Source organism: Phacochoerus africanus, chromosome 10, assembly GCF_016906955.1.
Source record: "Phacochoerus africanus isolate WHEZ1 chromosome 10, ROS_Pafr_v1, whole genome shotgun sequence".
Classification (NCBI taxonomy): domain Eukaryota; kingdom Metazoa; phylum Chordata; class Mammalia; order Artiodactyla; family Suidae; genus Phacochoerus; species Phacochoerus africanus.
The window spans coordinates 80,502,917-80,529,978 of record NC_062553.1 but is presented as its reverse complement, the minus strand read 5'-3'; the positions used below and the strand labels follow the sequence as shown (position 1 = coordinate 80,529,978).

At 42.0% G+C, this 27,062-nt stretch overlaps 1 protein-coding gene across 1 annotated transcript in view; it reads right to left on the bottom strand.

Moving 5' to 3' along the window:
- NR3C2 (nuclear receptor subfamily 3 group C member 2) overlaps positions 1-27,062 on the bottom strand; it is a 367,598-nt gene that overhangs the window by 98,823 nt on the left and 241,713 nt on the right. Inside the window, 1 exon segment of the mRNA XM_047799634.1 lies at positions 8,793-8,909. Coding sequence (XP_047655590.1) covers positions 8,793-8,909 — 117 coding nt within the window.

The following is a 27,062-nucleotide window of genomic DNA, read 5'->3' as shown; positions in this document are numbered from 1 at the left end:
AACTTCTATGGACTACTGCATATCCGGCCTCAGGAGACCCTTAAATATATAAAAATTGTTTCTCTTATTGGATTTCAGATATTAAACCTCCTCTCTCACTGGCGTTGATGCTGTGATTTCTCTCTCCAGACCTGTGCTGCATGTTGAGTTCTGCAGGTGACCTACACGAGCTAGTGAGAGCGAGCTGCTGGCAGGTGAAGCCAATTTTCCTCAAGTAACATGATGGCTCTCTCTGGGCTTCCCTGTGTCACGGTTCTGTCATTCTGTGCATCCTGGGTCTTTTGTTTTCCACTTACTTCTCTATTTCAGTTTTTAAAGCATTCCCCAGCAGGAGACTTACTGATGTCCCTAAGTCCTTTTTTTTTTTTTTTTTTTTTCTCTCTCTCTCTCCTGTTCTCCTTCTTCCTGTTTGTCTCTGTAGGGCTAATTCATCTGATGCTCAGTAGCACAATTCATCTTAGGTTTCCCTGTTTTTATTCAAAATGGTGAAGGCTATTTTCTTTAAATTTCATTACAAAACACGTTCATAGGATTTATAAGCTAGTAAAGAGAGAAGCAAAACCGTATCCGTCATCTGACTTCACAAACACAAGCGTATCGTATTCTCCCACTTCCTCCGGGTCTTCTGACTCAGGCACAGCTTCTCCTATAGAGCTGTCATCATGGAATAAGGAATCTAAGTAATTGCACATATTCATTTTTTCATTATTACTTTTTTGCAGGAAGTATTCTGTGTTGTTATGAATTTTCATAGCCATAATTTTATTGGCTGATTAATATTGCATTATGTGGATGAATTTTCATTTAAATTTTTTCCTCTCTTTGGCTCTATTCCTTCTTCTTTTTTTTTTTTTTTGGACCTTTTAGGGCCGCACCTGCGGCACATCAAAGTTCTCAGACTAGGGGTCGAATTGGAGTTATAGCTGCCAGCCTATGCCACAGCCACAACAACACCACATCTGAGCTGCATCTGTGACCTACACCACAGCTCACAGCAACACTGGATCCTTATCCCACTGAGCGAGGCCAGGGATCAAACTTGCAACCTCATGGTTCCTAGTTGGATTTGTTTCCACTAAGCCATGACGGGAACTCCTCTTTGGCTCTGTTCTTATCAGGAATATAGGAGTATCCATTTCTTTGAATGGTTCCCAGTATTAACCTCACTTTTCTCTTCCTTTCTCACCTTGCTGCCTTCTCTGAAGTCTCCAAAAGAGCAACCATGAGGTCTGCCATTGCTACTGCTTCCTGTGTCTGAGGGTCTTTTTCTCTTTTCACAAGACAGGATCCATTCCAAGGAAGAAAAAAAAGGTGGATCTGGAGTTGGCCACCTTTTAAAGGCTCCTGCTCAACCAAATAAAAGTGATGGTCGGGATTAAGGAAAGCTGTAGATAGCTTGGAAAGAAACTGAAACCAGAATTAGGAGTAGCCTGTGGTTTGTGAAATTGACATTTTTAAATCTACCGGAAGAAAGAGTCTGCTATTTTGGAGTCTTTATGAAAGGAATGTGAAAGTGGACTTGAGCCTATCTGATAAAAAATGAACTGGGGTGCGGGGCTTGGAAAAGAGGAAAGACAACTGTATTAGACTCCTTAGGTTGTGTTTTTCAAGTCTCTGATGATATAATAATCTTGGATTCCAAGTTCCTCAGCTGTAAGCAGGAAGACTGGAACAGAAGATCTCCTCTATATTCCATGGCCGGAATGCAGTCAAGTTGAAACACCACAAAAGGACTCATTCTTCTACTTTTTTAAAAAATTTTATTGTATAGTTGACTTACAATGTTGTGTTAGTTTCAGGTGTACAATAAAGGGAATTGGTTATACATATGCATATATATTTGTTGTCAGATTCTTTTCCCACAGAGGTTATTACACAGTGCTGAGTAGATCTGAGGGCCACGTAGCCTTAACGCTGTGTTGAAGACACATACAATCTAAAAGACAAGTAGATCCTCCTCTTGAGATTATTGGCCTGTAACAGCAAAGTGATGAATTCCTTTGGAGGAGGCTATGCAAAGTAGTCAAGGCTCATGGAAACAGACCCAGGCCTTTTTGAGATCTACTATTAGGGGGCTATAGGGGGTGTGGCAGGCCCAGCCAGGGGCCAGAAAAACTGCTGATTTCCTTTCAGTTTCTCTGTGGACATTCTCACTTCTGCTATATTTTCCTTTGCATGCAGCCTAAAGTACAGTGGGATTGTAAGGCAAAAGGACAGTGTCTGGGAGTTCCCGTTGTGGCTCAGTGGTTAACGAATCCGACTAGAAACCATGAGGTTGTGGGTTCGATCCCTAGCCTTGCTCAGTGGGTTAAGGATCTGGCGTTGCTGTGAGCTGTGGTGTAGGTTGCAGACGCGTCTCGGATCCCACGTTGCTGTGGCTCTGGTGTAGGCTGGCAGCTATAGCTCCGATTAGACCCCTAGCCTGGGAATCTCCATATGCCGCGGGAGTGGCCCTAGAAAAGGCAAAAAGACAAAAAAAAAAAAAAAGGACAGTGTCTGTGACAAGAGGTACTGTGAAAGGCTTTTATTTCTCATACAAAGAAACCTGCTCCTCTTCTTCTTTCCACTTTCAAATGGAGTGGCCTATCTGGGGACACAGTTAGGTTGACATGCTAACCAGCTGATAGGATAGGAAGAAAAAAATTCTAAAATACTTTGGATTCCCAAAGTCTTTAGAAGGGGGACAGGCTAATTTTGTCCATGAAAATGGGCCAATTTCCCCTAACAGAAAATTAGCATTTATGGGGTTGTGTCTGCCTCAACTCCCAAGAGAGGTAGCTGGAAAGAAGGTGGATAAAAACTCTGGGAAGCCCTGCTTTGCTAGGAAAACCAGAGTGAGACTGGACCATGTATAAAAAGGTTTTCATTCAAATATTTAATTTAAAATTTTTTCACTCATATATTTAATTTCATTCATATATTTAATTAAAAAAACTGCTTCACAAGTTCTTTGGTGGCCTAGTGTTTAAAGATTTGGTATTGTCACTGTTGTGTCTGGGGTTTATCCCTGGTATGCCCAGGGACTTGCACATACCATGGTGTGGCCAAAAAAAAAAAAAATCACATTAAAACATTAAAATTCATATTATCTATTTTAATGTAACTAAATCATTTGCATTACTTTTTGCCCAAATTGAAACAAAAAGCAAGGCTTCAAAATGAATTATAAAAGAAAAAATAACAATATTATGTTACCACAACTGGAGAATTCGTGAAAGTTAATTATTTAATCCACAAACCAAATGTAGTTAAATTATAACTTGAACCTAAATACTTTCATACATATTAATTTCCACTGCCCATTTCTGACTCGTAACTTTCAATGACCTCAAGGTTCAAGGGCAGCTTCTTCTCTAAAAAAGTTTACCAAACTCCATATAACCTCTTCTGTATAGAGAGAAACCAACATCAAGATACGTGAGTTCTGTATCATGTACTGTGAACAAACCTTGCTTATAGGCCATCACGGACACAAGTAAGAAGGCTGGGTGCCACAGCTGCCATTAATAGGTCACCTGGGCTATTTTTAATATGCCAATCTATCAACAGTGGACCTGTGTCATACAGCAGAGTGATGCTGGGCACGAGCTTTGGTGCCAGGAACAGAGATCTCAGTTCTGGCTCTACCACTCCCTGGCGCTGTGGCCTTGGGCCAGCTCTTTAACCTCTCTGGGCCCCCCTTGAACTCACTTCTAAAACACACAGGTTACTAGTATGTATCCACACAGTGTTATGTGGGGTTTAAAAGGGATGATATATAGCTTTCTTTGGCTTAAGCAGGATGCTTGGAACACAGAACCCTCAAAAATGCCAGTTAACCATGCTTACATCCAACAAATAACTACTGAACACCTACTTTGTGCCAGGCACTGTTCTAGTCACTGGTGATAAAGCAATGAACCAAAGAGATCAAAATCTCTCCCCTGATGGAATACATATTTTAGTAGAAAATATCTCATGATTAAATAATGCTTACCATTATTTACTATTATTGCTAAACTGCGGGTCCCAATGCCACCCAGGGGATATTTAGCAAAGTTTGTCTCAAGTGGGGGGAAGGGGAAGCTACTGGCCTCTAGTAGGTAGAGACCAGAGATGCTGATAAACATCCTACAACACACAGGATGGCCCCAGGACAAACATCTATTTGGCCAAAAATGTCAGCAGTGCAGAGGTTGAGAAACTCTGTTTTAAAGGTTATGTATGATGAAAAAATGCTCAACATCACTGATTATAAGAGAAATGCAAATCAAAACTACCATGAGATATCACCTCACACCAGTCAGAATGGCCATCATTAATAAGTCCACAAATAACAAGTGCTGGAGGGGCTGTGGAGAAAAGGAAACCCTCCTGCACTGTTGGTGGGAATGTCAACTGGTACAGCCACTATGGAGAACAGTTTGGAGATACCTTAGAAATCTATACATAGAACTTCCATAGGACCCCGCAATCCCACTCTTGGGCATCTATCCGGACAAAACTCTACTTAAAAGAGACACATGCACCCGCATGTTCATGGCAGCACTATTCACAATAGCCAGGACATGGAAACAACCCAAATGTCCATCGACAGATGTTTGGATTCGGAAGAGGTGGTATATATACACAATGGAATACTACTCAGCCATAAAAAAGAATGACATCATGCCATTTGCAGCAACATGGATGGAACTAGAGAATCTCATCCTGAGTGAAATGAGCCAGAAAGACAAAGACAAATACCACACGATATCACTTATAACTGGAATCTAATATCCAGCACAAATGAACATCTCCTCAGAAAAGAAAATCATGGACTTGGAGAAGAGACTTGTGGCTGCCTGATGGGAGGGGGAGGTAGTGGGAGGGATCGGGAGCTTGGGCTTCTCAGACACAACTTAGAATAGATTTACAAGGAGATCCTGCTGAATAGCATTGAGAACTTTGTCTAGATACTCATGTTGCAACAGAACAAAGGGTGGGGAAAAAAATGTAATTGTAATGTATACATGTAAGGATAACTTGCTCCCCTTGCCGTACAGGGAGAAAAAAAAAAATAAAGGTTATGTATGGACTCAGTTAATCCCGAACACAACCCTGTGAGGTAGGAATTGTAAGTATGGCTATTTGATAATAATCAATAGTAATTATATTTCATAAAGTGTGATTATATAATACTTGTATGAGATCACTTATATGTGGAATCTAAAAAAAAGGATACAAGTGACCTTATTTGCAGAATAGAGAGAGACCCACAGAATTTGAAAAAAAACTTATGGTTACCAGAGGGGACAGGCAGGGGGTAGGGATGGACTGGGGGTTTGGGATTGGCACAGGCACACTGAGGTCTACAGAATGAGTCGCCGATGGGGGCCTGCTGTGCAGCACAGGGAATGCCGCACAATATTCTGTGGTAATATATATGGGAAAAGAATCTGAAAGAGAATGGATGTGTGTATAAGTGAATCACTTTGTTGTCCAGCAGAAATTATCACAACATTGTAAGTCAACTGTACTTCAATAAAACTTTAAGAAATGAAAAAAATATAACTTATATTCACAATATATATACAATTATATATCTCTTATAAGTGTATGAAATTTGTAAAGTCATATAAAATTACACAGAGATACTTAGCCACATACCTCAGCAGTGTGTGTGTTTAAATTCAGATGGTAGATTTTACAGACCTGATTTAGAGTTCATTCTATAACCAACAGCTGTACCATCCATGGTGCCATTTTGATTCTACATTATTAATCTCTTCTGATCCTCACACATAACGCTTCGGAAAGTGATCTTTGGTGTCACATTGGCACTGATTCAGATGTTAGGACGAGGAAGCTGTGCGGTACATCGGAAACTCCAGACCAGGAATCTGGCGATCCAAGATCCAGCCTCATCCTCTCACTGGCTGTGGCATCTTGGGGCAAGTGGCTTCACTTCTCTGGGCATCTGATGTTCAGCATCACCAGTACATGGGGTAATCACGCCCCTCGGGTCATGTGTGAACGTGCTATGGACCTACACCACGGACGCACACTGAGTGGTCCCCTGTTTCCCACTGTACCCTGACTTATTTAGTCCTCATGACAGTCTAGGAAGTAGGTATGCTGATCAATGCACGTTGAAGAGAAGGAAGCAGGGGCACAGAAAGGTGGTAACTTGCCTCTGAGGTTACAAGGTCAGGAAGCAGCAGAACAAGGTTCCCCGCCCCCTCAACCCTCCCCTCCATCCAGGGAGTGTGGCTCCAGAACCCTCCCTCTTGACCAGCGTGGGCTGCTCTGGCTGGGCTCCAGGCATCCAGGATACGCTCTCACAGGAGCAGTTCTGGTCCGCTGACCACAGGTCATCCTCCTCTTGATCCCTAAGTTGCTCTGCTCTGCATGCAGCCATGTTCCTCCCTAGTCCTGACTAGCCCGTTGGTTCATTCATCAAAGCAAAGGATAACGTCTCTCTGTTTTTTTCCCAGTTATTTTATTCCTTTTAAGTAGGTCAATTGTGTATACAATACAGCAAGCAAAATTCAAAGGCACAGAAGAATATGCAGTGACAATTAATTGTCCTTCCTCTCCTTGTCTGTCTCCCAACTACCCAGTCCTTTTCACTGAGACAACCTCCAGCACTAGTTTCTTGTATGTTTCTTCAGAAATGTTCTATACCGTATATATTCTGTTTTGAAAGTAGATACATAACTTGCAGTATACAAAACATACTATTTTGCAACCTGACTTCTTTCACTAAGCAGTATTTTGGAAATCAGTCCTTTATGCGTATTAATGTCTGAAGAGGATTCTGTAATTTATTTAATCAATTCTGAACAGATAAATATTTAAATTATGTCTGATATTTAACAATGCTTCAATGACTATCTCATGAATCTATCATTTTTTACATTGCCAGAATATACTTAGGATAAATTCCTACAGTGGAATTGGCCAAAAGGTATATGCCTTTTAACATTTTACTGAAATACCTAAATCACTCTCCATAGGGATTACATCAATTTATACTTCCACCTAAAATGCACGAGATCAACACTGAGTTTCACTTTCATTTCTAAATTCATCGATGTACCATAAAAATGTTTGATCTTTGCCATTTGTAAAAAATTACATCTCACATTTTAAATTTGAGTTTCTCTTATTAGGACTAGATTGAGAATCTTTTTCTGTGTTCCAAGAACCAACTTCATTTCTTTTATTATTCTTTTATCTATGAATATTTTATTCATATTCTGTTCATTCTCATTTTTCTAATGAGTTGGTTTCTTTTTCCTACGGAATTATAGGAGCTCTTTATCTATGTGAGAAATAAACCCTTTGTCTGTAAGTTACATACATTTCTCCCCATTTTCTTATTATTCACCTTTGAAGTAATATTTAATTCATAAGCAATGTTGACTTCCTCAATTATTTTCTCTTAGAACTTCTGGGTTTATTTCATAATTAAAAAGTATGCACAAATGAACCTTGCCACAGAAAAGAAAATCATGGACTTGGAGAATAGACTTGTGGTTGCCAAGGGGGAGGTGGGAGGGAGTGGGATGGATTGGGAGCTTAGGGTTAATAGATGAAGACTATTGCCTTTGGAATGGATTAGCAATGAGATCCTGCTGTGTGGCACAGGGAACTATGTCTAGTCACTTAGGATGGAGCATGATAATGTGAGAAAATAGAATGTATACATGTATGTGTAACTGGGTCACCATGCTGTACAGTAGAAAATTGACAGATCATTGTAAACCAGCTATAATGAAAAAATAAAAATCATTATATTAAAAATAAGTATGAAATACTCCACTTGCAGAATAGTAAAATAATCCATGTTTTCTTTTAGTACTTCTGTGTTATATTTTAAAGTTTAAATCTCTGAAAGAGCAAAATTTATTTTGGAAGATGGAAAGCGTTTGGATTCAACTTTCTTGTTTTCTAGATGGCTTCCCAGTTGTCACAGTAATTTCTACTGAATAATCTATCCCTTCCCCACTGATCTGAAATGCCAACTTTATTACATACAAAATTCTCATATTTTTTGAATCTATTTCTTGACTTTCTGTTGATCTGATCATCAGTAAATAAACACACAGAGTATTTTAATTACTGAAGCTGTATCATATGCTTCACTAGGTGGTAAAGCTAATTGTCCTCATTATTTATCTTTTCTAGAATTTTTCTGGCTGTTCTTTAGGAACTTAGAATCACCAAGTGGCACTTTTGCTAGGCTTATGTTACATTATAAAATGACTCGGAGGAAACTGCTGTCTTTAGGATGTTGAATCTTCCTGTCCATGGACATTGTATACTTTTGTGTTTGGATCCAGTCTTTACCTCCCCTACTCTTTTGGTGAGTTCCTGTAACATTTTAAACATTTTTTTTCCCCTATAGATCTTCCTTTATTACATTTCTTACTAGAGTCAGGGGTATATTCCTATCTGGTTAATGTTATCATATATAGGTCTTATTTTTACACAGACACCATAATAAAACCTGTTAGCTACAGTTCTATATAAAACATCATTCATTTTTGTTTTTGTTTTGTGTATGCACCCAGTTCTTGGAACCTTAGAAAACTCCCCTAGGACTTGAAAATTCCCCTAGGACTGTAGGCACATCACATACTTCTTTTTAACTCCTTCTAAGAAATACTATTCTCCTACAATGTTTTAGCATGAATACAGAACTTACTAGATTTTTAGAAATCTTTGCTTCCTTCTGGTTTCATCTGCAATTCTGAGAATACATGGAACCTGGTGGTGTTGTATCATGTATTAACAATTCCTTATTGAACTGAAAACAAAAAACTTACCTCCTAAATTCATTCCAGCTTGAAGACACTTCTGAAGTCTGCAGGCAGGACAATTCTTCCTTCGAATCTTATCAATGATGCAATCATTTCTTCCAGCACATAAATAGTTGTGTTGCCCTGAATAAAATAATTTAAAAAATTGTTAAAATAAAGACTATTCTAGTACTAACTGTATTAATATGTATAATTAGATAATTAAACTTCCTATTTCTGGCCTTGAAATCTCTTCTTCAAAAAAGTAGAAGGGAAACAAGACTTGTAAATAATATAGGCACAGGAATGGTCAGTTTAGGTTACAGATGATAAGCTTTAACACTACATTTATTTCCAACGGGTTCCCATATAAGTAGAGTTGCGCTTCCCACCGTTTGAATTTCCTGGCATGCTCCCTTTCAGGTGATGGGGCACATTTCATTCAGACATCACTCAGCATCAATCTAAACAAAGCCCTGCTGCGGCTGTTTTTGATTTTTATTTTTTAATGTATTTAATTCAAGTATCGTTGATTTGCAATGCTGTGTTAATTTCTGCTGTGCAAAGTGATTCAGTTATACTATATTCTTTTTCATACTCTTTTCCATTATGGTTTATTACAGGATACTGAATACAGAGAGTTCCCTGTGCTCTATGGTGGGACCCTGTTGTTTATCCATCCTATATAATAGTCTGTATCTGCTAATCCCAAACTCCCAACTGCTGCAGCTACTTGAGCTTCTCTGCCTGCTCTTCGTTTATAAATGTGATTTCAATGGGAAAACTCAAATCATACAACTGAACTATTCATACTGCAAGCCAAACTGGCACCAAGAATTCAGATATGGAATATGCTTTGAGAGTGACCTCTACTGGCAAAATGTAAAACTGCACCCTAGCTCTATTATTCATTGGTGTATTCAAAAAATATTTACTGAACCTCCACTAGGCACCAGGCACTCTTAGACACACTGAGGAAACAGTAATAAATAAGACCAAACTCCCTGCTCTCCTTGCCTTTCAGTAAAGGTGAGACAGTCAACAGACAAGGTAATCAGGTAAAATGTAGAAATGTTGGGCAGTAATGGGTGCTTGGGAGAAAAAAGAAGGGAAGGGACATAGAACAAGGTGGGGGCGAGGGAGGGTGCTGACATTTTAGAAAGAGCTCAAGGAAGGCCTCACCTGAAGGTGATCTTTAAACAAAGGTCCGAAGAAAGCAAAGAGGCTAACAGTGTGGACATCTTGGGGACAAACTGTCATAGGGCAGAGGGACAAGCAAATGAAGGGAGGGCAGGGATGGGGGTGGGGGGTACCAGCATGCTTAAGGAACAGCCAAGCTCAAAAGACAGAAAGAATGAGTGAACAGTAAGAGGTGAGGAGGAAAAAGAGCTAACGTGAGTCAGATCTCACAGGGCCTTCTGGATCATGTTCATGACTTTAAGTGAGATGGGAAGCCACGGGCCTAGACGGCTTTGAGCAGAGAAATGACTTGATGTGATTTACATTTAATAGGATCACTCCAGCTTCTGTGTAGACTGCCCTGGACTAAGGTCCCAGGCAGGGAGATGGGGTAGCAGGCTGTCCCTATAACTAGGGGAAGATGGATGGAGGGTTAGGTGAGTGAGGCAGCAGTGACAGCTATGAGAAGAAGTGGTCAGATTCTAGGTGCATTCTGAAGGGGGAGCTGCTAGAATCTGCGGAGCCATCTGAGAAAAGGGGGGGGGGGAGCTCAAGAGGCACTGGGATTCTTGGACTGAACAAATACAAAAATGGAACTGGCATGACTAAAACGGGAGTCAGGAGGAGTATGCGGCTGATGGAGAACTACCCCAGCTCTGGCCTAGACATGCTAAGTTTGCAGAAGTGTCAAGGGGGTGGTTAGACTCACGGGTCTGGAGTTTAGAAGAGGCAATCAGCTCGTGCTCATTATTTTCAGCCAGGAGGCTGGATGAGATCATATGGAGACTGGAAAGGGAGGCAGTCTGAGGACTGAATTGGGGGTCACTGAAAACATCCGGATAGAGCAAAGGGAGTCTCTCCTGATGACAGAGAGGCAGGGCACAGGCTCTAAAACCCTCCCTTCAGCCTAGCAGCGCTAGGCTCTCTCGGTTGAGAATTGCTAAGTACATTACAGCAAATACTCAATAAAAATAATGTGCATTGCCTAATGATATTAAAATAATTTAATCTAGAGCTCATTCTTGGTTACATTATGGTAAACCTTAGGAATGATGATCGCAATAAAACTACAGGAATAGAAGAGGGAAATCTATCAAAGTGAAGAAATGAAACTCCACCATTACAATAATTTAATGACTTCTTAAAGAATTGCAGGCTCTTGGGGAATATAGGTAGGTGTAGATAATTACACAAAGGCAATCAATACCCATGGTAAACACTAGAACCGATTAATATAATATTTCATGTTGCTGTGCAATATCTTAAGTTACCACTTTAAAAATAAAAACGTAAGGCCCTATTACAGCACTATTTTATTTAAGCCTCACAACAACCCTACCTTAGAGGTAAGGCAATTATTATTGCCATTGTTACCAAGAAGAAATTCATGGTAGAACTGCCACTTCCCCAAAAGGTGGAACCGGAAGCAGAATTCAGTAAGTCTGGCAATGATGCTGTACCTTGAGGCCAGAGGCTTTTCTGCACATAGCTTGTAATGTGATTTAGTGGTGGTTCAACAGGATGTTTTAAGTGCTCTTTGGAAACAATAAGCAAAGGCAAAATGTAAAACTGTACCCTATCCCTATTATTCACTGATGTATTCAAAAAATATCTGCTGAACCTCCACTAGGCACCAGGCACCATGAGACACACTGAGGAAATAGTAACAAATACGACCGAACTCCCTGCTCTCATTGCCTTTCGGTAAAGGGGAGACAGTCAAAGAATGAGGCATATTCTACTTTATCACCCAGTATTCCACTGGCAACCAGCATTATGAGCCTTTTTTTTTTCATGGTGTGAAATTAAATACAAAGCCAAAGATTTTATCTACACTTCACACTCAACTGAATAAACTTTCACATCCAAAGAAATAACTAAAAGTAGCTTTATTGATTTCAATTCAGCAAATATTTACTGGAAACCTACTATGTGTGCCAGGCCATAAAACATTTGGCTGGGGGTAGGGGCAGGCCATAGTTCTTTCTATTCCTGTGAATCTGATAAGACATGACTAAGTCCCTTAGTTGTAGGCATACAGGAAGGCGTAAGAAATGGCCGCTGACTTATGCAAATACTAGAAGATTTTCTTCTCTATGTGTTTAAAAACAGACTTGTACAAGTTAAGATTGTTTTACAGGGATTTTTTTGGGCCACACCTGTGGCACAGGGAAGTTTCTGCGCCAGGGGTCAAATCCGAGCCACAGCTGTGACCTATGCCACAGCTGTAGCAATGCCAGATCCTTAACCCATTGGCCTGAGCTGGGGATCAAACCCATGCCTTGGCAGTGACTCAAGCTGCTGTAGAGACAACATGGGATCCCTGACCCCTGTGCCACAGCATGTGTTTCTCTAAAGATTTTTAAAAATTGAGCACCATTCAAAAACCTATGTTACTGTTAATACCTGCAAAAAAATTCCTGCCTGGTATAATATCTGAAATAGTGCAGCTGGTTTCTACCAACCAGTGTGGTCCCAGCCACCAATTCATCTTTCACAAGCAGGACGGGAGGCTTGTAAGGGACAGCTGCAGGGATGTCACACTAGTTTTAAGACGATTCTCCGTCATTTATAGTTTTAGCTGTGTAAACATTAAAGATTTGAATTGTACCTACACAAACAGTTAATATGTCCTATCCTTAAGGGGTAAGCGATGATTTTCTATGTTGAAAAATTAAAATAACAGCCACCAAAAATACCCATAATGAAAACAAGGGAATGCATTTAGAAGACTTAAAACTTTTGATCAATTCTTTTTTTTTTTTTTTTTAAATACTATGTTCTCTTAGGGTAAAAGAGCTAATCCAGAATAAGTCACACCCCAGGCCTTCAAGGGCAAGTGATTTTCTACTGTAATGCTAACGCAGGGCAGACACGCAGAATGCTGGGGACCTTTGAACGACAAGCTAACAAACTCATTTGATTCAGTGGCTGAAGAAATTCTTGCTGACAGGATGTGAAGTCCTGAGCTGAATTTTATAAACATTCATCTGAAGGTGAGGCCCTACGTAGGCAAAGTGGAAGCAGAGGACACGCCTAACATTCCACTGGAAAGTTCTCCAAGAGGGCCTCCAGGCAAGTTAAAGCTATATGGTGGTCAGAACACAGAGCCTTGGGAACAATCCTGTGGATAAAAAATGGCCGTGGAAAAGACAACAAGATCACACGTCCACTGAGGGGAGAATTCCAGTTCTAAAAGTGGCAGAATAGCTTGAATTAGATAAACCTACAGAGAACAATAAAAAAACATCCACGGGAGTTCCCATCGTGGCTCAGCAATAATAAACCTAATATCCACAAGGATGTAGGTTTGATTCCTGGCCTTGCTCAGTGGGTTAAGGATCTGGTGCTGCCGTGAGCTGTGGTGTAGGTCACAGATGTGGCTCGGATCCTGTGTTGCTGTGGCTGGGGCGTAGGCTGGCAGCTGCCACTCCAACTTGACCCGAATTCTGGGAACTTCCCTATGCTATGGATATGGTCCTAAAAAGACAAAACAAACAAACAAACAAGAAACAAGCAAAAAAAAAAAATTCACTGAAGGGGAGAAAAAGCGATGCGAAGGCATTGGGGAGCCACCAAAAGCAAGCAGAAGCTGGAGGATAACCGACTCTTGACAAAAGAGAATCATCCTAGACGTGACTCATGTTTGAATGGCTTTTTCCCTGAGGGCCTTGGACTCTTACTCCATTTGGTGGAGGTTGGAGAGCAACCAAGCAAAATCCTCAGTCCTGTTGGCCGGAGAAAGCAGAGAACAGACTCTGGGACTCTCAGAACAGCGAACAATGGGAGGAGGATATTTATTCTGGAAAGGAGGTTATTTTGAGGGGTGGACAAATTAACTGCCCTCAAATGTGAGGCTGACCTCTGCCCCCAGCACGAGACTCCAAATTGTTTCCAGGTGGGAAACAATTTAAGGTTTGAAAGAGCTGGGCAGGCATTTCAGCTACTACTCATAACCGTGGACACAGAGTTTGAATCCTACTAAATTAGAAGGACTCAATAAATACATTGGGCTTTCTACTGAAATTCCAGAAGGTCCCTGCCTTAGGAGGACCACTGTATTCCAGGACTGAGACATTCACCTTAGGGTGAAAGGCACCACCAAAACAGACCTACCCTAAAAAAGCAGAAAGCAAAGGCCCTATAAGGTCAAAGTGACCTGTCCGTAATATAAATGACTCAAGTTCAACATTCTCCAGAGAATTCTAATAGAATCTGGAGTCTCCAGAGTGTCTAGAATAATAATTACCAGGGAAAAAAAGAAGAATGCAAGCCAAAGTTGATAAAAAAATTAATTGGCAGGAACAAACTCACAAATGACCCAGAGGTTGAAATTACCGTTTTGCCAGGTACGGGGAACAGATACTTAGGGGCAAGCAGACTGAGGACCAAGACCCTTGCAGCAAAGAAAAAGAGGTTTTGGGATTTAAAATGAGTTCCCTGACCGTGAGTTAAGTCCATTCAGCAAAGATGTTTAAAGCAAGATATAGAGAGGCAAAACACAGTCCATTCTTTCTGAGACTTTATGTTCTATGGAGTAGGATAATTCAAATGCTTAAGAAAAATCATATGGTGAAGGAAGCCAGACAAAGACAAATACCTTACTTATATGTAGATTCTAAAAAAAAAAAAAAAGTACAAATGAATTCATTTCCAAAAGAAAAGGAGACCCACATACATAGGAAACAAACTTACAGTTACCAAAGGGGAAGGGGTGGGAAGGGCTAAATGAGGAGTTGGGGATTAACATATATACACTACCTTATATGTTAATAGATAATCAACAAGGACCTGTACAGCACAGGGAACTCTGCTTAGAATTTTGTAATAACCTTTAAGGGAAAAGAATCTGAAAAATACATATACATATGTATATATGTATGTGTATACATATGTGTGCCTATATATCTCTTAACCACTTTGCCATATACCTGAAACTAGCACAATACTGTAAATCAACTATAGTTCGATTTAAAAAAGAGAAGCCATATGGGACTCTCGTGGTGTGACTTTCAAGGAAGAGATGATTATATCTGAGTGGGGAGATGAGGAAGACTTTATATGAAGAAAGCAAGCATCCGAGGTCAGCCTTGAAGAATGTTGTGGATTTGAACATGGGGGGGGGGGGGGGGGGCACGCATACGGCATCCAAGCCAAGGATGGGCCCAGAGAAAGGCAGAGACAGAGGTCCGAGTGCGGCGAGCGACTGGGCTGGCGGGTGGAAGCCCAGGAAGGCAGGGGCACAGAGGAGGCGCAGGTGGCATCGATGCACTCTGGTGACCAGAGGGCCACCAGGGCCACGCGGGCTTCTCTTCTGCTTTCAGACCACACAAGCACCTTCCTATAGAAGGTTCCACCTGAATCTGTCTCTTCAAACCCAGCTTAGCATACCCACGGCCCCCTTCCAGCCTCTTCTATTTCTTATCCTTAAAGTTACAAGTAGGGGTCACACCTAGATGCCCCCAGCCATCCTTGATTTACAACCCATGCCCTGAAATCCTCTCTACTCGACTGGTCCTGATGATCCTTCCCCCAGTCTCTCCTAAATCCTACTGCTGTTCAATATTTTCTCCCCAATTTCAGGTTCTCTTGGTTCAGCTTCTAAATTATGAGGACTGAACTCTTGCTTACTATTCATATGACCTCAGACACGTTTCTCAACTTTTCTATCCATCAGTTTCCTCATTTAAAAGAACTTTTTTTTTTTTTTCTCCTCTTTACAGCTATACCAGAGGCATGTGGAAGTTCCCAGGCCAGGACTGAACCTGAGCCACAGCAGTGATAATGCAGAGTCTTTAACCACTAGGCCACCAGGGAAGTCCTCCATCACCTGTTTTTTTTTTTTCCTTTTTTCTTTTTAGGACTGCATATGCAGCATAGGGAGGTTCCCAGGGAAGGGGCCAAATCAGAGCTACAGCTACCAGTCTACGCCAGAGCCACAGCAAGGTGGGATCCAAGCTGTGTCTGTGACCTACACCACAGCTCATGGCAACACCGGATCCTTAACCCATTGAGCGAGGTCAGAGATCAAACACACAACCTCATGGATACTAGTCAGGTTCATTACTGCTGAGCCACAATGGGAACTCCCATTACCGCTTTTCTGGCCTCAGGAGCAAGTCCTATTTCTGCTCTTATTTGGCTCCATTAATTTCATATTCGGTGGTATCTAGGTATATGCACACATAGATATTAAGTCTCCAGCAACGTTCTGTGCCTCTAAGGCATAAGCATGGCTGACAATAAAATTATTTTATCAAGTAAAATACTAAAGTTCTCAGGTTGAATTAGATATGGAAAGAACCAGGTACTAGAAGCCGTAAAACCATGGTGAACACCTACAACTACCTTTTAGAAACTCTAAAGAAAGAAACACGGAGAAGGAGGTGGTTGATCTTGATCTTATGAGCAGGCATTTAACCAGGCAGGAAATTAAAGGGATTTCAGATTGAACAGAATGCCCCAAATTCTACATCTTGAAAAAAATGACTTTTCTTATGACACTGAACACTGCCATTTGGTCCTGCTTAGCATCCTCCCAGCAAAGCTGTGCCTGGGACCCCAGAATGAGCACCCCCAAAGGGGTTCACTTCTGGCCCCCTCCCCATGTTTCGTCCCAGTGGAGGGTGCCCCACTTCAGGCCTCACCCCATCCTTTACTCACTCTGCCTTGACTAGTAAGTCTGAGAAGAATAATCTGACTTGAGTGCCTCAGCACCAACCTTGTCCTCCTGGGGGAAAACTCCCTCAGGGAGCAGGTACAGCCACCAGCTGTGTTTGTGTTGGTGGGGGGTTGGGGGAGGGGGTGCCTTGATCCAGCACTACCTATAGCTGTATCTAATTCTGGGGCTCAGGGACCAGGCCCCTCCCTTTTTGGTTTTTACCATTAAGTCTCATCCTTCAACTTAATTACCAAAAAAAAAAAAAAAAAGTTGCTATTTTATCTTGCATCCACCATCCCTTTGTTTTAGTTCTCTGTTTGCTCAGAATCCAGGTGGGGAAATGCAGTGCTAACTCACAGATCCCTTAGAGATGCTGAGAAGACCCCAGGAGAGGACCTGAGACCCAGAATTCAACAGGGACAGAAGCCCAGCGGGCTCCCACGTGCAAATCCTGCAACTGGGGGATCCTCTGGTTTCCTCTACCCACCTCCCTGGGATCTTGCTTCACAATTCCTGACTCCCCAGACCTGCAGCCTGGCAAAAGGCAGGGGATGCAGAGGATGTGATCGCTGTGGGAATCCAAATCTTAGGATGCAATCCTCTTGGTGACAGTTAAGACAGATTTTAAGCCTCTTTCTGTTGCTGTTTTTGTTTCCCTTTTAAAAAACAATCCGTCAAAGAAATTTTACCCGAGAATCCCGTTTTCCTTTAAGACCTTATTTTCATGCATACTGTGTTATGTGAAATGTGATTCTCTCTTTCACACCTTGAAGCTACCAGAGAATTTCAAAGGGACAGTGGCATAAAATAGTTCAATATTTATCACTATCTGAATGATTCATTGCTCAATAATTGGTTATATGCCCAAAGACATTAACAAATCAGATGGCTTTATCGTGGCTGTTCATTAAAACAGGGGAACTCAGCCCTTTAGCAGTAAACCAAACTTAAGAGTCCTTTTCACTTAGCTACCTCTGCTGGATGCTGGAGAATAACCAGATCTTAGGTACAATGTAAGTTTCCCTTTTAAAAAAAAAATGTCATTCATTTTCAGCAGGAGAAAGGAAATTTCACCAAATTCCTTTGACAATGAACTTTTTGCTTAAATCTCTTTTTCATTTTTGGAGGTCCATTTGTTGTCCTGCTGGAGGATTTCTTTTTCTTCTCTTTCTTTTTCTTTCTTTCTTTCTTTCTTTCTTTTTTTTTTTTTAAAGCAGTTGACAACAGCCCAGCAACAGCAGCCTGTGTTTGCAGACACTATTTTGGGCTACATCACATGGCACTTACATAACCCTGTTTAACTGCTCTTGAACTGGTTTGAACAACCTGGGAAACAGATTAAGGCAGTCCCAGTAAATTCCCCCATTGCAGATTCTGATGGGCGCTTTCCCATTCCCCCCCCCCCCCCGCCCCCATCTTCTAATGTTGCCTGGTAAGAGGGTGTCCAATCAGAACTGGTTATTCATGGTCAGAGCCAGCTAAAACATTTGATAATTAACTTCCTCTGCTCAGTTGAAACCAGTCCGGTCTGCTCTTAATAAACCAATGAACAATGATCCCCCGCTGCTGAGGTTTATGAGTGAGGCTGGATTAACAGGCTTTAAACTGCCGAGGGGCGGGGGGAATAAGTCACTTGAGAAGTAAGTATAGGTTGCCTTTGCCACCTTTAAACACAGATCTTTTGAAGTTATGATTTTAGGATTCGAATATTTTCATTTAGAAGTTGGATTGGACCTATTTATTCCCTGGGGTGTTTTAAGAGTTCTTCCCATGTGGGTAAGCACAAAATTCCCTGATAAACATTCCTCTCAGTGTGAAAGGTGTTAGTTTTTCATTAAAAAAAATATATATGTGTATATATATATGTGTGTATATATATATATATATGTGTGTATATATATATATATGTGTGTATATATATATATATATAAAACCTTCTAATTATCATGACTTCAACTTTAGGCATGCTGCATATTTTAAGGAAAGATAATCAAAGGAAAAAAGCCAAGTGCCATAAGCCTTTAACCTTGAGAAACATTTCTTATGCGTAATAAGTTATCGACAGGGATCAAGGAACATTTTTTCAGGAGGAGTGACTTACATCCTACACATTCAATAGGAGGAATTTAACATAGCTGTACTTGACTATGCAAAAACATCTGTTATCTAGATAAACTAATAAGTTATTCAGGGCAGTGGGCAGAGAACTAACATTTGTTGAATTCCTATTACATAACAGGTGCTTTACCAATCATAGAATTTAATCCTTAATTTAAAAATCCTATGTATGAGATGGGTCATACTATCCCAATTTTGTCAATGAAGACACAGAGAGGTTCAATCACATGGCTAGGCTTAGCTGGGTTGCATACTTGGAGCTTTTTCATTAGAGCACTTACACTTTCTATGGCTTCAGATGCATTAGAAGTATGCTTCAGATATGTATACCTATGGGGTAATATGGAAAAGAAGCAGAATCTTTGCAGTGAAAAACATTTAGGCTGCCATATAATGAATACGTCTTACACGAAAACATCAGGAACCACTCTAACACGTGGAAAAGGAAACTGCATGAATGGAGGCCTACCCACAAATCCAAGCCTCAAATGCAACACGATAGGATGGCAGACTTTTGTGCCACCTAATTCACCTCCTTCTGACAGATCCACATGTACCTCTAAGCCCCAGACCTCGAAGCAGACATGTACACTGCCCCACAGGACTGAAAAATCCTGGGCGCTGGGTTTTTCATGATCCGATTTCATCCATTTTTGCCCAACTGGCCCATCTCCCAAGATCTTTTTTTTTTTTTTTTTTTTTTGTCTTTCTGCCTTTTCCAGGGCCGCTCTCACGGTATATGGAGATTCCCAGGCTAGGGGTCCAATCGGAGCTGTAGCCACTGGCCTACACCAGAGCCACAGCTGTAGCCACCGGCCTACACCAGAGCCACAGCAACGTGGGATCCAAACCTCGCCTGCAACCTACACCACAGCTCACGGCAACGCCGGATCGTTAACCCACTGAGCAAGGGCAGGGATCGAACCCGCCACCTTATGGTTCCTAGTCGGATTTGTTAACCACTGCGCCACCTCGGGAACTCCCCAAGATCTTAAAAGTACAAAGGAGACTGGGCAGACAGAAGGGACTCTTGTTCAGCCACTCTGGCCTCAAACTACTTAAGATCTGAAGGTCTCAACACAACTCAAAAGAGGTCATTATGTGGCATCTCAGGGTCAGCCTGGTTTCCAAATACCCTTAGAACTTGAAACCCAGATGAGCACGAACGGGTGAGAAAGAGGACAAATGCATCAAAAATCTACTAACAATCTAAATTGTTCCAATCTAAATTATTCCAAGATAATGACGCGATGGATAGGGTTTGTTTTGCTCACACCCCCACACACATTACATACATGAGACCTGTTAGGTGTATAATAATTCAGCACAGGCACATGGTACAGAATTCAAGAGGCACTGACAAGGTGCCTCTTGCCAGTGACAAGGTCCTCTGTCCTTCCTCTATCTGCCAGCCCAGTTCCAAGCCCTAGAGGCCCCGTTCTCCGCCCTAGAGGCTACTGCTATTACCAATGTCTCTGTACCCTTCCAGAGGTTTTCTAGGACATACACTTTTTTTTTTAAACCTTCACAATCATAATTTTTTTACATTATTTTATATAATGATTTTTTTACATTATTTTTATATAATGATTTTTATTTTTTTCCATTATAGCTGGTTTACAGTGTTCTGTCAATTTTCTACTGTACAGCATGGTGACCCAGTTGTACATACATGCATAGATTCTTTTTTCTCACCTTATCATGCTCCATCATAAGTGACTAGACAGAGTTCCCGGTGCTACACAGCAGGATCTCATTGCTAATTCATTCCAAAGGCAACAGTCTGCATGTACTAACCCCAAATTCCCAGTCCATTCCACTCCCTCTCCCTTCCCCTTGGCAACCACAAGTCTATTCTCCAAGTCCATGATTTTCTTTTCTGGGATACAAGCTTTTTCACCACAGTAAATCTGTTTTGTTTGTTAAGTTTGGCACTACAAATTCATTGCCTGCCTACTCTTTTATTAATGAAATCAACAAATAATTATTGAATGGTTATTATCCTAGTCGCTGGGATCAGAGCAAGGGCAGAGAAGTCTCTGTCCATGGGGGAGTCAGACATGGCCCCGTGTGGGAGACGGGGTCCTAAATGCATCAAACCTTGGGACCAGAACAGCACCCGGCCAGAGAAAGGGCAAAGGGACTACTTAAGCCCAGGGGTTCAGATGACTCAGAGGAGATAAGAGATACAGTTTCCGATTAACCATCTGCATCTCTGCTACCCACTAGCCCCAAACATGTTTTTTCCATATCTCAATAGCTTCAACATCTAGTCATTAGCCAAATGAGAACAGCTGAAGCCATTTTCTTTTCTTTCTCTCTCTTTTATTTTTTTTTTAAGGGTTGTACCTGTGGCATATGGAAATTAGGGGCTGAACTGGAGCTGCAGCTGCCGGCCTATACCACAGCCATAGCAACACCAAATCTGAACTGCATCTGTGACGTACAGGGCAGCCTGTAGCAACACAAGATCCTTAGCCCACTGAGCAAGGGCAGGGACTGAACCCACCTCCTCACAGATACCAGTCAGGGTTAACACTGAGCCACAATAGGAACTCCCAGTTGAAGACATCTTAAATTTTTTTTTCTCATCCTCTACACCAATATCCCACATCTTTCTGATTTTCTAACTCAAAGTTGTTGACTTCTGTTTCCTAGGTCCCATCATTGTCTCAAAGAAATAGATAATGCGTATGCTTGAGATAAAAATGGCAGCCTCTGAGTTAGCGCCGAGCTTGCCAAAGCAGAAGAAATATTTTACTTTTTAACATTCTACACTGGCCAGTCCCCCTTGATCTAATTATTTCCAATAGTAAGGACTTACTTTTAGTATTTTTGCACCAAAACTCTTGTGTTGATGAGTAAAAAGTGGTATAAGACATAAACTGCATATACTAGAACTTTGTCTAAGGTGACTTTACCGCTTGAAGATTAGAATCAGATGAGAGAGGGTGGAGGGGAAAGGAACAGTGGGAAAATGGTTCCGTGAAATAAGCTATTGTCTGAGAATAAGAAAGGCAGGAGTAGGTGAGGGACCAGATTCTAGGTGTGGGGAGTAGCCACGAAAATATGGCAGCATGACATGGAAATGAAGAGGACTAATGTTTGTTGAGTGTCTACTACGCTCTAAGCAACTGGGCTTGGAAAGTTACATTCTCGTCATATTTAATGTTTCTGGTAACCTTTTGGTTAGGTAGTAGTCTCCTCATGTCCTGGACTAGGAAGTAAGTCAAGCAGCTGTCCGTGGTACTGCACATGGCCAGTGGTGATGCCAGGGTTCAAACTCAGGTCTCCCCAAAGCCCATGCTCACCTTGCAAGTCACTTACGCAGAAGCAATCCTGAAATCTTAACGTGTGCAACAGTATCTCATTCTTGCTCTCCAAGAAAGCTTTGTACTTACACATGTTAACTTTGTACCTTTCCTCATTTGACTAAATTGCTTAGAATCAAAGAATTTTCCATTTAGATTTTAAAAATGTATGTGCTTAATTCAGGCAAACTATTTTAAAAAAATTTTTAAAACAGAAGTATAGTTGGTTTGGCAAACTCATATTAAATGGCTCAGGTTTAACTTTTCCAACTAACTACTTTACAAAATAGGGATTCCTGAAGTGCCCTGGCAGCCTAGCAGTTAAAGGACCCAGTGTTGTTACTGTCATGGCCCAGGTCACTGCAGTGGAGTGGGTTCAATCCCTGGCCTGGGAACTTTTGTATGTTGTGGGTGCAGCCAATAAACAAACAAACAAACAAACAAACCACAAAAGAAAACAAAAACATGGGAGTGTCCTAACTTATGGGTGAATAAACTGAGGTTTTAAAGAAGGAAAAAAAAAAAAAGAATTTTCCATTTAGGAAACACCTTAGTCCTTATTTACAGCCAAAATTCAGAATAAGAAAAGTTCCTGCTATAGTTCCTAATGTAGTAATGGGGTTTGGGGTCAGAGACATGTGGGCTGCATCCAGACTTTGTCACTTACCAGCTGTGTGACAGTGAGCAAGCCATTTAGTTTTGTATTTTCTCACCCATAAATTTAGAGTGACAAAACTTATCTCACGGGGGATTACCAAGAATATATGGCAGCATATTTTAAAAGCACAGCATCATGCCTGAACAAAGCTTTGGGTTTTCTTCAAGGTCATGCCCTTAGGGATGGAGAGGAGGCAGTGGTGCACTGTTCCTGGAGCCCACAGCTGGGTCTCACCTGGTCTCCCTACTCCCTGACTGTGAGAGCTGGGCTTTGTCAGCCTCATGAAGACTTAGTCTCACCATCTGTACAGTGGAGGCAAGAATGGTGCCTCTCCCCCGGGGCCGTGGTTACCTCTGTCCAGGCCAATCTTGACTTTAGGCAGGAAAGACCTAGTCCCTCTATTCTAAACCTGGCACCTCTGTGTTAAGCCACTCTTCTATGAATTATGCTGGTATTTAAGCTTTGCTTTCTATTACCTGGGCTTATGCCTCCTTCCCCTGTGTCCCACTGCTTGCTCTGGAGCCTGCGTGGTATCCCCAGCTCTTACACCCTGGCTCTCTCTGAAGTCCAGCCCAAGCTGGGGGCTCTGACACTTGCCTTTCTTTCTCGAGAGCCCACCTGTCTCCTCCTGTACCCAAAGACCGTCAAGGTGTCCCACCCAGACCATAGGGGCTTTTGAACGCTGCCTTCTGGGCTGTGTGTTCTCACGGCACCTGTGTCCACACCCTAGCACTGTCCCACCTTTGAGGAGCAGGTCCAAGTTTACAGCCCAGGCCTTTCCATTTTGCCCTGTTATAACCTTAGCTAATTTCCTAAGATATATTTACTTTCTCTAATTCCTGTTACCATTTCTCTTATTCATACAGACACATATAGAAATAGAGAATAACATCTAGTTTATCTACAATGATACTGTGTCTTTTTTCTTTCTCAAAAGCAAGTATTTGTCATGAGGAACATACCAGAGTGCTCCACTGAGCCACAATGGGAACTTCCCTGACTTTCTAAGATCCTCTCCAGCAGGGGCTGGACCCAAGCCCAGGGCACTGTAACAAGGTAATTTGCTCCCGCATTTGTCAGCGTCCCTATGCCTGCTACTAACAGGAGGAAAGGAACTGGGGTCCGAGGCAGGGTGGGGCCTTGGCCCCCCATCCGAGCTGCCTTCTCAGTCACCTGACATTGCTGCTGAGCCCTGACAAGCCCCCCAGTTTACCCCTGCATTCTACAACATGGCTGAAGCTCCACAAACCATGGGTAACTCCAGTGTGCCAACCGTCTACCTGGATGCTTATTTCCAAGCCCTGGCCCTCTGCTCTGTGGTCTCTGAGGCATCTCACCAGCCATTCACCTGGACTGTGCCCAGGGGCTGTCCACCCCTCTGACTCGTGGCCTTATTCCCGTCTGTCCTCAGTATTCTCTGAGGACAGTGCTGTGCTGTGGGAATGAAGAAACCCTAAGCTGCAACAAATGCAAAGCAATCAGAATGTGTTTTTTTCCTTTTGTTCTGTTTTCTGGCTGCACCCATGGCATATGGAAGTTCCCGGGCCAGGGATCAAACCTGTATGTATCACAGCAGCCACACAAGCCGCTGCAGTGACAACACTGGATCCTTGACCTGCTTGACCAGGGAATTCCCACCCTGTGGGTTGTTGAGCCTTTTCTCTCTGCAAGTACAACAAGCGATCCCTAGGTTAAATGTTTTCTTGTATAAGTTCCTCCGCAATGTCTGCACATCACCAACACGCTGGTCACCCCAGGTCAGTTACAGCCTTTCTAAATCCCTTCTCTTAGCTGTAAAAGGTAGAGCTGGGACGAGATGATCTTTGATTCTATGGCCCTGAGAAGAGGAAGTGCTGGGGGAGAGAGAGATATTAGAGCCATCACTAGAATGGACAGGCAGTGAAGAGGGCAACAGAGCCGCACCCTGTGGGCTGTGTAGCTGGCAAAGCCGAAGAGGAGCAAACTGCTAAAGACAGGAGAGGGAGCTGCAACCAGTGTGCTGAGCCCACAGAAGGGTCTTAGAATTGCAAATTGGTTAAAAGCATTCTGAAGCAGTCACTATGGCCTTTGATGTGAAAGGCAGTCAGAGATAAGGGAAATTACTTTTTGGAAAGTAACTTCTAAGGAAAGTACTCCAGAAGATTAAAAAAAAAAAAAGAAAAAGAAAGAAAAAGAAACACAAGATTGTGGATATATGTGTACAGATATCTATTCACATACATATTTGAAGTAACTCCAACAGGGTTGCAAGTTAAAAAGGGATCACCCTATCACACTGCAATCTTTTTTTTTCTTTTTTTCTTTTTTTTTTCTTCTCCTTTTGGCTTTTTTAGGGCGGCACCCACCGCATATGGAAGTTCCCAGGCTAGGGGTCGAATAGGAGCTACAGCTTCTGGCCTATACCACAGGCACAGCAATTCAGGATCTGAGCTGCATCTGCGACCTACACCACAGTTCATGGCAATGCTGGATTCCCGACACACTGTGAAAGGCCAGGGTATTCCATGACTAAGGAAATACGGAAATGGAAGGTTCTATCCTCCCCCCCATCGCCTCTGCTCACTGAAGTCTCAGAAGTTTTTAAGGAGTCCCTTTGTTTATGTATTTTTATATATACAAATATATTTTCGTGTATCTTATGTTACAATTACAGAATTGATAAAAAGCCTTGGGGAAAAGTCAGGAGATAGTATTTTAAGCCAAAGAAAAATCAGAGATTGTTATACTTGATAAGCTGTGGCTTCGCCAGAAGAATAATAAAGAAAGAGGTACTCAGCCGTTAACACCTTAGATCAAGTTCTGTGCAGGAACGTGCCTCTATGAAGCAGGATGGGGATAAACAAAATACAGCTTGCAGGCCAAAAACAGCCTCGTTTCTCCCAGCTCTGAATTCCATCTGCCAGCATAAGGTGGATGGCAGTCACCAAATACCAGCCATGTGCATGAAGCTAGACTGATTCAATCAACCATTATTTAAAAAATGGAATTTGTAGGAATGTTTAAGCAAAGGAGGCTGTGACATTATCTTCCGCCCCATTCTTCCTCCTTTTCTGGAGACTAAGGTCAAAAGACTTTCACACCCTTTCTACACGGGTCTGAGGGCCCCACAAACCCTCGACTTTCCCTGATACCTTCCCTGACCTTGGACAGATCCAGCCCCTCTCTCTGGAACACCCTCAAAACGCTGCATTTCAACCTCAGAGATCCAACCAATGCTGGCTGGCTGAGAACTATTAGGAGTTGGGCGCTATAGCACCGTGTTACCTTAATGAAGATTTGCAAGAAACCATACACTATTAAGTGTACTCCCATCTCATGTTGTTCTTATTGCCCTGGCTAAATTCTTACTGGTAGGTAGCGCTTTCTTCCCTACCTGAAGGTTGGGTGCACATCAGTTCTTCATAGGTGTCAGAACACCTTCAAGGAGGGGGCCTGTCTATGTCTCAGTAGAGCCCCATGTGCCTGGTGCAAGGTAAGGGTTACACATGCGTGGCTTTGGCAGTTTTACCCTTACTCTTACAAGGAGAGCGCACCTCTCTCCTTTAGCAACAGGCTGGGACCTGGGGCAGGAATGCCGCCAACTTCTCAGCTGATGCATGAACACTGAGCCTGGGACTATAGTTTCCTCCCAAACCTCGCAATGCCCAGGCTGGCAAAGCAGTAGGAGTCAATGGTTAAATTCTGCCCCAGAGGACTCATTTGTTTTGGTATCACCATGTAACAAGGCAAATATACTCAGGGGGCCAAGAAAATACCTGAAAATGAATAAGAAGTTCACCTGAATGAAAAGGAAAACATTTTTAAGAAGTACACTTCAACTATTTTTGGTGGTCTGTGACATGATGAATTAAAAATGAGGACTTCCCATCGTGGCTCAGTGGTTAACGAATCCGACTAGGAACCATGAGGTTGCAGATTCGATCCCTGGCCTTGCTCAGTGGGTTAAGGATCTGGCGTTGCCGTGAGCTGTGGTGTAGGTTGCAGATATTGCTCGAATCTGGCGTTGCTATGGCTGTGGTGTAGACTGGTGGCTACAACTCTGATTTGACCCCTAGCCTGGAAACCTCCATATGCCATAGGTGTGGTCCTAAAAAGATGAAAAAAAAATTTTTTAATTACCTTTATTTATATAAAAAAATAATAACTGCCAAGGAACAACAACAAAAAATGCAATGTCAGAAACATATATCTTTTTATCCATTCTATTTTACGTACATGGCACCATATGACTACAATACTAGAACACAACTACCAGTATGTTAACAAACTGTGGATCCAGTAGCTAAATCAAGATTATTAACCCCTGCAAGAAATTCACTATAAATTCACTAATCAAGTAAATTAATCACTGAGAAGTTCAAGCAAACACT